At 39.1% G+C, this 14131-nt stretch overlaps 1 protein-coding gene across 1 annotated transcript in view; it reads right to left on the bottom strand.

Moving 5' to 3' along the window:
* Positions 1-14131, bottom strand: part of lrmda (leucine rich melanocyte differentiation associated) — a 314989-nt gene that overhangs the window by 110001 nt on the left and 190857 nt on the right. Inside the window, exon 5 of the mRNA XM_055162608.1 lies at positions 8542-8668. Within this exon, the coding sequence (XP_055018583.1) occupies positions 8542-8668 (127 nt within the window). The remainder of the gene's footprint in view (positions 1-8541; positions 8669-14131) is intronic.

Raw genomic sequence — 14131 nt, 5'->3', positions numbered from 1 at the left:
AATATTCCCATTCAGAAAAATGTCATGGAGCAAATATGATGAATTTACCCTTGAAAGGAACATAGCAGAACACAGCGAGAAGCAGAAAGCAGTTATAAACAAGCATTTGAAGCGGTGTTTTCGGTTGCGTTACTGCTACATCCCCAGTTGAGAACCATATTCTTTGAGTTTTCTCGGCGGATGTATTCTTTCTGTGAAATGATTGGGCAGGCCCGCAGAAGGCACATTGGCAAAGCGCTGCATCGCGAGCTGTTTGTTATGCTAGAGAGCTTCGGGGAGCTCATTACTCTCAAGCACAAGAGATGAACGCCGCCACATACTTTACACTGAGTGTTTGAGATTTTAAAGGGAGAAATAGCAACAAATAGAGGAACAAGTCGAGCTACTAGATTTGATTTATCCACACGAGTGGTGCAGAAATGTACAGTGGTGGCAAGACAACAAGGCTATGGGTAAGTCACTGATTTGGTATTGTACTTTGAGGCATCATGGAGTAATTAGTCTACATCTGCAAAGCTCAAAATGCTCTGTTCCACCTTGTGATGTTATGAAGACCTAGTTTTCAAGTAAACAGCCACCTTTTACCTTTAGTTCAGTAGAAATTGGCTGAAATCATCCAAATGAAATGGGTTAGTAGATCTGATTTATCCACATGACCGGTGCAGAAATGTACAGTGGTGGCAAGACAACAAGGCTATGGGTAAGTCAGTGATTTGGTATTGCACTCTGAGGCATCATGAAGTAATCGCAATAAGTGTAGCCTGAGTTTGGTGAAGGCGGATAGCTAGAGGCTGTATGCGCTGCTGTCAATAGACTTAGATTAAAGTGACTGGTTAGACTGACGCATCAGCCAATCAGATTTGTCTCCAGTGGCCGAAGGGGGAGTTGGACCTCTCCTGACATTTTATTGGTTAATATGGTTTATAGAGAGAGACAGAGCACATGAGCACACATGGTAGATGTTTAATGGCAAGTATCTCTTATGAACTTTCTAACATTGTAAACACACTTTTGTGAGCTTTAAGACCTATTAGAATGTTGTTACCTCATCAAAAACATACCCAAAGTAGTGTTTTGTTTCATTCACACATGTTTGAATAATTCTAGTTCATTAGCCTACATCTCCAAGCTCAAAATGCTCTGTTCCACCTTGTGATGTCATGAAGCAATAGTTACCGCGATAGTTACAGCTAACTTATACCTTTTGCTCAGAATAGATTGACAATTCCAGGAGTGAAATCATCCAAATGATTGTTATGAAGGTGTATGGAGTTTAAAACCAGTGAAGCACTTCGTGTATTACAACATGACATCACAAAGTGGAAAAGAGTGTTTTCAGTTTCAAAGAACTCAGTCTAAATATGCAGGATTTGAGAGTTATATGTGAATGAAAAAAACAAAAAACAAAAACACAATTCGACATATGTTTTGAGTGAGGAAATATTACAACATACAACAGAAAATAGCATAGGCTAATATGAACCCTTTAAAGATTTTTTCAAGACCTATAGGCTACTTTGCTAAACTAACTTGTTAGTTTGTAAAAGGGCTGTACACTATTTTTATATTAAAATGTCAAAATGAGATTACCATGTGCTTTCTGAAAATATTTATCGTGCGCAAATCAGGAAGTCAGGCTTATTCACTGTCAGGACTTTTTGCTTACAAACCAACTAAAATGATCAGACGACTAAAACAGATTTTGGTCTACACCACTGAGCGATTAATTGACTAAAGGTGTACAGCTCTAGTGCTTTGAGAACTCAATACAGACAGAAAAACGCAATATAAATGTACCAGACAGCAGACAAACTCCTGACTATTAAAACTTTAAGTGTAACATAAAATCACAGAGAGAAAAAGCCACAGCCTCGGATCACATAATGCACAATCATGGCTCTAAAAGCTGCAGTCTCTGTTTGGATTTGAACGGCAAACTGAAAATGAAGCGCTGTCTGCTGCCGTCTCAAACAGGTTAGTGTCCGGGCAGCGCCAAACAGAAGTGAAAAGATCCACTTGAGGACTTTCCTGGCTCTGTCACCACCAATCTCCCTGAAGAAGCCTTAGCCTGTGTGCAAAGGCTCATGGGACGGGCAGCTGGCTCGAACCACCGCGCCAATAGTCTGCTTTACATTATACGCACCGGGATGTGGGCTAGAGAGAAAAAATGGGTGTGCATGCTCCAAAAAATCAAGGGGAATACATCAGTGGAGCGAAATCGAAGTGACACGCGAGGAGCACTTATACTCGCTGACGTCGCTAACCGGCTAAAACCGTGGAGGTACTTTATCCTGTGTGAGAGGCAAGAGGTAAATGTTATTCTACAGGGAGCTCTTTTTTTTTACAAAGTTAAGGATGTGCAAATAGAAAGCGGTGTACTGGTGTTTTGATAGACAAGGCCAGTTAAAACCGAGGCTTCGACAGCATAATATAGACCTAGAGAAGTTCAAAATCGCTCCAAATAAGGCACGGCATGTATTTTCCAAAAGCCCTTGCGCAGTCGAAATGGTTTTATGTGGTTTAGCGCCATTTGGTTCCATGACCTCTTAGTCCTCAAAGAGAATTATCACATTATAGCATTCCAACACGCCCAATTTCCCAAAATACAGCTCAAGGCTTTCGCAGGCGGAATCTGCTTAGTGTTGTGGTTTGGAGGAAAGTACTTCAATGGCTGTGGATGAGTTGTTTCTTGTTTACTTCAGGTATTTATATTTGTTGCCTGTTCTTTGCCTGTGCCTTGGCTGCTGTACAGTTGTCATTATGTGTCCCCTCTTCTCAGAAATGTGATAAAACATAAACCAAACACACAAAATGGCTTGCTTAAACATGCAGGGAACAACACAACTTCGAAAAAACAGTGCATTGTCAGCAACTTCTAGCCTCCGGGCCACCAATGGATGAACAGTTTATCGAGTAAAGAAATCACCAAGTTGGATTTATTCAACTGAGACTTGGTTGTAGGGTTTTTACTAATAACTTAGAAAAAAATATATTTAGAACCCTCTCTTTTGAAATGTGATTGCTATTATTTTGTTGTAAATTCTGTTGTATTATTCTTTTTAGATCCATCCAAATGTGATTATAGTGCACGTTGTTAGTGTATATGTAAATAAACACACCAATATCTTCTCTTCTCTTTTATAAAATTATTTTTTTTTATTAGTTGTAAAAAAAAATGTAATATTAAAAGCTACAAGTGTATGTAAGTGGTAGAATGCAACGTAAAAAATGTAAAGACAATTCTATCAATACTTGTAAATATGTTCTTGGTTAAAGGTGGTGATAGCTGGTGGGATTTGTGTTGAATTTGAAAGTCTAAACTTCATATAATTCAAAACATACAAGCAAAATCATCCAACACATATGGAAGACACAAGGAAATGTGTCTTACTCTTTGAACCAAATCAATTTTCAATCAGTCCCAGCTAGGTTACTTAAAAATAATATTACTCAAATAAAAGAAAATAGTAGTAAAAGAAATGTCTCATTTATAATCTGACTATATAATAAAGTTGATTTAACTGAGGACAAAAATATTCAGTCATGCACAAAATCTGGTTTTCAAAGTATAGACAAAAAAAAATAAAAAATCGACAACAAAATTAAATCTGAAGGAGCAAGAAACACAAAAGTTCAAATAATGTAATCTTATCAACGTAAAGTTTTTGACACATGTAGACGTACTCACAGTGGGAAGAGTGACGAAAACATCCACTCAAGTACTTAAAACTAAATATTATGATCAAACTAAATATTATTCAAGTAGGAGTACGCAACACAAAAACTACTCCAAAAAGAATAATGTCTTTAAAAAGTGCATGTTCCCACTGCTTTTACACTCTCACATGAACTCCCGAGAAAACTCATGGTAACATAAGGACAAGTTGATAGAATCATTTGTATAAACATATTTGGATGCGCAATAAAAGTCTCAATATGTTTTGCATCTGTGTTGTGTCTGCTGCATCGTAAAACCGTAACTTCTATCTAAAAATAAGTGAATATATGTCTCCTGTCCACTTTCCACTCGCAGTCTGTGTGTGAGTGCTTCTTTCACTACAAACCACTACTCGCTGTCTGGATGTGATTTAGCCGACAGGGAAAACACTGTAAACGTATGAAAAGTTATGGCGTTCATATAGTTGGAGGAGCGAGGGAGTTTTATCAGAACCACGTGGAGCTCCCAGTGCCAGGGCGTAATGGCATGATTGAAAAGGAGTTTAAACTATGGTCACAACCCACTCAAAACTGACTCTAGAGAGGTCTCCAAAGTTCAACCCCGTCTTTCTCCTCCCTCACATTAACTGTTCCAATATGTACATCATGCACGGCGAGGCATCTGACAGAAACGGGGCTATTTCTCCAGATTGATGGCGTCATGAGCGGGCATGGATCACAGTTGCTATGGTTCCAATTTATCTACAGTAAACAGTAGGGGAGATTTGTCATTTTGGATTTTAGAGGGAAAAAAGAACGCAGTGGAAAAACAACTGTCAAACACACAAGTGCAAGTCAAATACTGTCATGAATAAGCTATTATATTGCATTTCTCTATTCCGATACAGGGGCTAATTGAGACTCAAATGTTAGCACTAGTGACAGCCAGACCGCTAATTACCACTCTTTGTAATGGAGCAAATGGGATCGGCGGTAAGAGGAGCTACTGTTATGAACAACACCTTGTAAGCAGCAAACACAAATATCTAATTATACCATCATGTTTTGTACTTTCTAGTCAGTGGACATCTGTACGGGAATTTGATGTCATAATTTCAAACGGAAGGTAGGGGATGTTAGTCTGATTCTTCAGCCAGTTTCACGTCGTGGAATCCGTCTGACCTCGCAGCATTAGGATTTGTTCGCTTGACAGTAGGCGGGTACTTATTTTATTTAACCAATTGCTATTTGGTCGTGACGTATGCAATGTGCCAAATCCCGTAGGAAGAAGGGCAATAACGTCTTTCCCCTTGATAATATTCACCAAGCATTCTCTTTGTTCTGCTTTTACATCTTCAATCTCGGGAATCGTTGCCAACACAGAATGTCTGGCTTCGTCTACATCCATTTCGACCGCTTTGTTTACTGTTGTGCTGTACCACAAAAGGGACCCAGACAGGCGCTTGAGTTTGACGTCATGGCTTCACAGCTCTTCGGTGACTGGCCGGTGCGCAGTCTACAACTTCCGGGGTTCTTGCAAACCGTCTAGTGTATTCCGATTCCTGACCTATTCACTGGAGAGAAATGAAATTGAGCAGAGGCACTAGATGCACCAGCCTGGCTAAGGGGCTATATACCAAAACAGGAAATTCACATGTTGAAGTTTTGTTTGGGGTTGGGTCCACAATTTTGCCAAGTTATTGTTTATTTTAAAGGTGATTGTGTTGTGATTGCACTCTGAAGGGGGAGTGATTTAGCGTGGGGAGTGTCAGCAATTAACACTGTCTCAAAGGACATAATCTAGTTCTCCTGGGTGTTGATTGACAGACATTGTAACCAATCAGATGCTATGGTTTTGCTTGCGGGTGCAAGTATCGTGTGTACTAAAGAAGTGAGTAGTGGCTTTAAAAAAGGCACACATATACATCAACATGTTTGCAGAATGTTTGTTTAAGTTGGTAGCAATAGTTGATTATAAAAAATGTGTGTTTAAGGGCCAATTAGATGTTTATTTGTAATATCAGGAAATGTTAATTGTCAGGTGCTAAGAGTCAGCTAATGGCTCGCTATTATTACGGAGCTATTGTTTCTGACGTGTTTGTTTGTATATTACAGTTTCTATTTTTTCACTCTGTTTGTATGTTTCAGGACCACACATGCACATCCACCCACAAAAAGTTCAGTGTTTTTAATAAAAGTCATAAAACTTCATTATCTCTCATTGTGCATTCTTCCCGTTGCCCCCTGGTTGTCACAACAGTTATAAGCCACACAACTAGCTCTCCCCACAACAAATACTTTGTAGAAATATAGTACCCACTCTTTAAAGGTCCTATATTATGTAAAATTGACTCTTGTGAGCTTTAAGCCATGTTATAATGTTTTTACCTCCACAAAAACATATCTGGATTTGTGTTTTGTTTCATTCACATGTTTGAGTAATCTTGGTTTATTAGTCTGTCTACATCTATACTCAAAATGCTCTGTTCCACCTTGTGATGTCATGAAGCTTCATGTTAGTAGAAATGGGGCAATTCCAGGCCTGAAACAAAACACAACTCCAGGTATGTGTGTGACGAGGAAACAACATTATAACACAGATCAGAAAATGGTGTAATATGGGCCCTTTAATTTTAAACTATGGTGTATTTACAACGTTAAGATGTCACGTGAACACATTATGGGTCACCCCAAGATGCAGATATACAGTTGACATGCTACTCCTGACTCATAACAAACAGCGCAGTGACACAGGCTTACTATAGCTTCACACTTCGCCTCCTAATAAGAGAGAGCCGGAGATCTGCCAAGCCAGCGATTTAATCAAAGCCCCAACCTTTTACTTCGGCGCATACGGAATAAATAACCACCAGCGCTACGTTCAAAGACAATCTGACACAAAACTCCGCGCACAACGTCAACTCCAATCAATGATTATCTGCGCTTTCATCTGTGGCTTTCTCTCCCACTGACAGACTGTGTAAATAAAGTCTCATAAAGTCCTTTTACCCTTGCGATGAGAAAAAAGCGAAAGCTGCAGGTCCTTGGTTTCTGTGGATGAACAGTGTTTTGATTCAGCTTGTCCCCATCTACAAACATGCCACGCTGAGGTTAAATTATTTTAGTGTTTACCTTTGTGTTTGGCATTTGTGTGACGAATGGGGAACAAAGCGGAGCATTAAGAGACATTAAAAAAAGACTACGCTATTGTCGCTGATTGTTTAAATGGTAAATATGTTGTTTACATTTGACCCAGCCACACATGCATCTGATTTGCGAGTGAGTGAGACCGCAGATGGATTATAGATTTAAAATGGTACAGTTTAAACGCTGTAGGCTGTGAAGTGACGGAGATGAACTGATCTGAACTGTAAATAGAATCATTTATGAATCTAGCAAAGCAGGGGAAAAGGGTTAGAAGACTCAGAAGAAAAGCTGTTTTCAAAGATATAGGTACAAATATGTGTCTTAAAATCCATTTGCTTAAATAGATGGGCCTTATCAGGTAACAGAAGCTAAAGGAAGTCATAATAAATCAAATTAAGCTTTCAGATAAAAAAAAAAAAAAAAAAAAAAAAAGACATTAAGTATATAATAGTTCTTCTACGCATTGCTTTTCAACCCTCCACTTTTCAACTTTACAACTTTACTCTTGTTTTGATTAAAGTCTTCCACTAAGAAATGATTTAAAGTTTATGAGGACATTATGAGGAGGCTTTAAAGGGTCTGTACTCGTTTTTTTCCATGTATCTGAGCAAAATTGGTCTTGTCCAAGAACAGATATATTTTATAAGCAGCTCTTGAGGTTAAAATAAGTTCACTCTGTACTGTCTGCATCTAATTATAAAATGAATTATTATCAGGAAGTATGCGTTAGCATGCTAGTCTGACCCTGCACTAGACTCTGAAAGTTGTGAAAAGAGTTTATAAACTCTAACTGAACTGCAGTGAATAGTTATGCTCAGAATGCATAAGTGAATAACTTTGGACCACTGCAAACTGTTTAAAATGATCTAGATCTGTTTTTGATGTTTTTAAGATGATAAAAATCAGATACAGCGCTTTTAACATTCATTCGCATATCTTTTCCTCTTATGGCTCCAAAACCCTATATACATTTTTTAAATATAGATTTTGTATATGTTTGCAGATTTTGATGGTATAGTCATTGAATATATATAGTCTATTTTGTTACATTCATTCGAAATTATTAATCACATGTTACATTCAGTGTATATATATGTGTTCGTTTTTCATAGTTTTTTCACTTCTAAATGCTTGAGTAATATTTTTTCAAAGTAACCCCGTCTTAGTTAGATTATAGCCAGTTAGCTAGATCACTACATAAAAACATTGTAATAACTTCCTGGCTGTGCGTGACTGTATGAACCCTGACATTTGCCGTAATGAGCAGCTCAGGCCCTTCTCTTATCTCACTGAAGATCAAAACAGTGGCGCTAATACATGTGAACCTTTGTGATTCCTAATTTGTCGGAGGTGCCCCCTCTGCAGAACAGGGGCTAAGTGCATGGGCTGTGGATAATTAAGCGATTGTGAGAGGAATGTACGTGCGCTGTCACTCCAATGGCCGAGCACGTCACCGCGGGCAACGGAGCCGCGAGAGGACAGCCGCCCGTCGCCTTTGATCTGGCCTCATGCATTCACAATCAGCTCACTCACATGGACAGCGGCACTTAAAGCAATAGGAACCGGGCCCCGTGTTCAAAGAATAGGGCCCCTGCGAAGGTAGAGCCACTGTCAGGGGCGCTCAGTGGAGACAGGATGAAAGGGGAGAGGGGAAAAGGGGAGGAGGGAGGGGAGGTGCCAAGTCCAGTCCAAATGAAGGGCTACAAAGGGGTGTAAGACAATAAGAGCTTCACTTACACCGTCACGCTTCGGTTTGACCACCTTCATGTACTCCCCCCTCGCACGGGCCTCCAGCGCCTCCAGCTTCGAGACCTTTCGCGTGTCCAGGAACTTGAGCTGAGGTAACTTGTGGAGGACGAAGTATCTGTAAAAACATAACACAAGTAAACAGTTAATACTAATCATCTTATCTTTAAAGGGCCCATATTACGCTATTTTGATCTATTTTTTCCTCATCAAAACATACCTGGTGTTTTGTTTAGTTTCACAAGTTTCACACACAAATCCTGCACGTTAGGCTGTATTCTTCTCTCAAACAGAAAATACTATGTCATATAGTAATACAGGAAGTGCTCCACTGTGTTTTTAAACTCATTACACCTTCACTAGAATCATTTGGATCGTTTCAGCCCTGGAATTGCCAATCTCTACTGAACTAAAGGTAAAAGGTCGCTATTAACTTGAAAACTACCCCATCATGACATCACAAGGTGGAACCGACTAGTAAAAAAGGGTTACTCAAACGTGTGAATGAAACAAAACACAACTTAATGCATGTTTTTGATAAGGTAACAGCATTCTAACATGGCTTAAAGCTCACAAAAATATATTATGTCTAATATAGGACCTTTAATATGAAGTTTTGGAATGTATGTTTTTCCATGTAACAAAAGCAAATGATTTTATTTTGAAAATTATTTGTCCCCAGTGATAATGAGTTGTCAACGCTACATAATATGCCAAGTAATAAAAGTTTACAACCTCATGATTAGATGGAAAGAAAAACAAAAGTGCGCAAACGGTGCCAGCAACATTACCAATACAAGTAACTACGTTGGTTGAAATCCACTGTACTAGAATGCGTTTTATGTATTTGTGCTAGTATTTATCATTTATTTCACAAAAGTCTAAATCAGTTTCACACCGTCTTTTGGGATGAAGTCTTGATCACTCAGAGGATTCAATTGTGCATGTTTAGAGAAATCAGAAGAAACCCCACCCAGACACAGAGAGAAGAAATGAACTCTGACCACATTTCATTTTAAAGTTTACACACAGGTAACAAGCCTTAATGGCACTCAATTACACAGTGGTGAGCAGTTACAGGGGCAGGGCTACATGAGGTAATCCGTTTTTGCATGTTGTTACAATGTACTTTATGTGGGAACTGTAAAACCACCTTGAAAGTGCCCAATTTTATCTGATCTGAAACTAAGAAGGGTTGGGTTAGTACTGAATGATATGGGTGCAGTGGCTTAGTGCTCAGGAGCACTTTCCCACTCAAACTTGTGCATAGTGTTATTGTCTTCTTATGCAAGACACTTCACCCACCTGGCCTCCAGTACTTAAGTACAATGGTGTATAAATGGGTAAGGTGTGAGGGACAACTAGGACTGGATTATTAAGAAGTTGTCGATACGATATATACCTCGATATATAGTCCATGATATGATATGCTTTTTGATACAGTGCACTTTTGATTCAATATGATTCGATACAATATATTTCAAATTGATTCCATCCGGTCCACCATTTTACTCAAAACAGTGAAAATGTCAACACAACTGTAGCTCTTATACAAAATAATTTTGCAAAATATACCTAAAAATACTCTTGACAATATATCGATACAGCAGTCCACGATATCAATACTATATTATCAAATTAAACAATACGATATATCGATATTTCAGTATTTTCGCACACCCCAAGTGACAACAGAAAAAAATTAGCCCATAGTTACAATTTGGTCTTGACAACAGCATTTACTAGTACAATCTATCTTGTAAAAAGTTGTACATTTTTTGTCACTCTTTTCAGAGAGTGACAAAAAAATATTAAACTTCATAATAAATTTTTTTTCAAATGTACTAGAATATTATGTGTGTTTATTAACAGTTATTAAGAAAACTAAAACTAAAACAGATAAGGCGCAGTATAATAATAGAACTTGTCAACACTTCATTTTCTGATCTAGTGCATCATGTCATAATCATTTCTTGTCTAGACCTGCCATGATTACAGCTATAACATATTTCATTGATAGTCTTTGAAAAGAGCAAACAGGGACACACACTAATCTACCAAACACAAACTCACACATGTAAGTCACACTTCGGCACAAGTTGAAAAGACGTTGAGTCCGATTTCACTTCGCACGCACATTTAAAACGCAATCACGCTCCCTTGTATGTAATAACCTTCAAAGCCGATAAGAATAAGCACGACGTATAAATAGCACGAAAGCAGATAGGAGCCAGCGCCTGCCACAGCTGTCAGTCGGCCTGCATCAGCGTATCTCTCTCAAACCCACTCCCGTCTTTCACTGGGAGGCACGGGGACGTCACAAGATAATAGCTGGAACACATAGATGACAACAGATCCTTTCACATGCACCAGGGCAGGAATAGAGGGGCCAGTATGTCAGGGATGAGTCTGGTGGGGCAGCGGCGGCGGGCTGGGAGGCGGCTGGCAGTAGGGCCTGTAAGTAGAGGGTGTGAAAGGACAGGGCGGAGGTACGGGTGCGGAGGAGACGGGCCGTGACACATCGATGACGGCGGCGAGACGAGATGCGGCGGCGAGGTTTTCAGCACCTGCGGATTATGAGAGCGGAATGCAAGAGGATGGAGCTGGGACAGAGGAAGCAAACGTAAACCAGACCAAACTGTAAATGGGTTTATAGTTTGGATAAATGAGATAAACATTTTTGCTCTTTGTTATTATGATATATTCATGTGTGAGCAATTACAGAGATATTAACCATAATCAGTATCAACAGTCCACACAAAGGTTTACACAAAATGGATTCTTGTGAGCTTTAAGCCATGCTGGAAACCTGTTACTTCCTTTTTTGTGTTTTGTTTCATTCACACATGTTTGAGAACCAAATTTATTAGTCTGTCTGCATCTCCCAAGCTGAAAATGCTCTGTTCCACCTTGTGATGTCATGATGATAGAAAAACTCAAACCACAACTCTGGGTATATGTGTACGGTGGCCGGCAAGTGCAAAACACTTTTACATTTCACAGCACACATGAACAAGTTACAAAACAAAATTCCATTTAAAATACACACTTACATGTTGAAAACAAATTCCAAGTTTCATAAACATATTTGCAAATGAGCAAACAAATTTACAGAACACTAAACACTTGTACAAGCGCCGAGACACATTTACATCTGGCAAAAACACAAATACAAACCAGCCGAAACGAATTAAAGTCGTTGAAAGTTCTAAAAAGCGGTCCTAAAAATGTCCAAAAAAGCAGAAATGACGACCGACCATAACGTTATTTTTGATCAGTAGTTCACTAATGTGTCATCGTTGTTCTCCTTTAAGCTTTCGTCTTTCTTACCTTAATAGTTGTGGACAAATTCTTCATGGACAGAATGTGTTCTTTGTGGACCTTGTTGGATGAAAATTTGGTGATGGGGCAGATTTATGAAGCCGGTGGAAAATACGCCAGCCATTTCCACACATACTTTCCCATAGAAAAGCATTAACCGAAAGTTACGTTTACCCTACATTGTGGCACCTCCGGCCGTTATGAAAAAGCTCTATGCGTTTCCGGGTAGGGTTGTATTTGTGTTTTTGCCACATGTAAATTTGTCTCGGCGCTTGTACAAGTGCTTAGTGTTTTGTAAATTTGTTTGCTAATTTGCAAATGTGTTTTATGAAACGTGGTATTTGTGATGTGGAAACAGCATTATAACAGATCAGACAATAGCATTCTATGGAATCTTTAGCAGAATCATAACAGGGCAGGCAATCATAATATGGGTCTGAATATGAACAAAGGTACGTGAACGCAACAGTATTAGTAATTTTTAGTAACTTCTCATGTTACTTGGATGAGGCGTATGTTTCTGATGATATGTTAGGATGCCCTTGGGAGACAGGCCTATTACAATGGCTGAGCTGTTGTGTTCCCTGTGTTCTTCAGTATGAGAGGGTCAGAGCAGGTGACAAGGCTGTGTCAGGCAGTGGGGATACAGAGAGATATGAATGATTCAGGGCAGCCGCACAGGGAGGACTGGAGAGTGTACCAGGGGCAAAGAGGGGGTCAAGCAATTCAGTTACACTATCAAACATGTGAGGTCAGAAAGGCCTGGTTGGGACCGGTTGTCAGTATTAAAGGTCCTGTATTAAGCTGCTTTCTGATCTGTATTATAATGTTGTTTCCTCTTCACAAACAGACCTGGGGTTGTGTTTTGTTTAATTCACACATGTTTAACACACAAATCCTGCATATTTAGGCTGAGTTCTTCTCTCAAACAAAAAATACTCTGTTCTGCCTTATGATGTCATGTGTTAATACAGGAAGTCCTCTACTGTGTTTTTAAACTTAACACACTTTCTCTAGAATCATTTGTATTATTTCAGCCCTGGAATTACTCATCTCTACTGAACTAAAGGTAAAATGTAGGTGCTAATTTAAAAACTACCACTTCAGGACATCACAAGGTGAAACTGAGCATTTTGACCTTTAGAGATGTAGACAGTCAAATAAAAGCCTGATTCATCAGCCGGTTTCATTACATGGAAACCATCTGACCCCGCAGCATTAGTATTCATTCACTTGATGGTAGGCAGATACTTTTTTTGTTTAACCAATCGCTGCTATTTGGTCATGACATATGTAATGCGCCACTAATGGGGATAACTGGTATATTAAGCTTTTCCCAAACCCCGTAGGAAGAAGGACAATAACGTCTTTCCCCTTGATAAAATTCACCAAACATTCTCTTTGTTCCGGCTTTAAATCCTCGATCTCTGGAATCGTTGCCAACACAGAATGTATGTCTCTTCACTGATTGGCTGGTGCCCGAACTCGCACTTCCAGGGTTTTTGCGAACCGTCTAGTGTATTCCAATTCCTGACCTAGTCGCTGGAGAGAAATGCTATTGAGCGGAGGCACTAGGTGGCGCCGGCCTGACTAGTCAAATAATGCAGGATTACTACACATATGTGAATGAAACAAAACACAATGTCAGGTATGTTTGTGATGAGTTAACACTATAACATAGCTCAAAGCTCACAAGAGTCCATTTTGTGTAATAAATGCCCTTTAACCGTGTTTCCTAGTAACTCAGGGACTGTGTAGGATATAATGAGGAAAAGTAAATCAGTAGTATACTTACAAATGGTTATGTAGTTAGTAAATCCAAAAGTTTCATCGTCTTTTCAGTGCAAAACTGAATCAATATAGATCTCAGCACTCCCCATGGCCTAATCAAGACCTTATGGAGGGACAATTTTGGGTACCCTGATCTAACACATGACCAAATTATGCAAAAAAACATAAATAATTTTACTGTCATTGTGTCTGGCTATTTTGATATTGTGGTTATAGCAGTAGTGGTAGTTTTGGTTCAGAACTTTTGTTAAGAACACTCCAAAATGTCAAATCAAAACTACAAAATACAATGAAATTAGTAACAAAAATAAACTAATTAAAAACTGGCTCTTGCTCGAGTGAACATAAGCAAAGGATTATCTGTTATAATGAGATACATTGTAAATCCCCCTGTGTTATTGTAATACCACAAGCGGCCACAGAGGACATGCCTGGTCAGGTCCTTTAACCTTGCCCCGCACAGCACACA

This window comes from Boleophthalmus pectinirostris, unplaced genomic scaffold (assembly GCF_026225935.1).
Source record: "Boleophthalmus pectinirostris isolate CB_2022bp ecotype Guang Dong unplaced genomic scaffold, ASM2622593v1 HiC_scaffold_5, whole genome shotgun sequence".
Classification (NCBI taxonomy): domain Eukaryota; kingdom Metazoa; phylum Chordata; class Actinopteri; order Gobiiformes; family Gobiidae; genus Boleophthalmus; species Boleophthalmus pectinirostris.
This window is presented reverse-complemented; position numbering and strand designations above follow the sequence as displayed.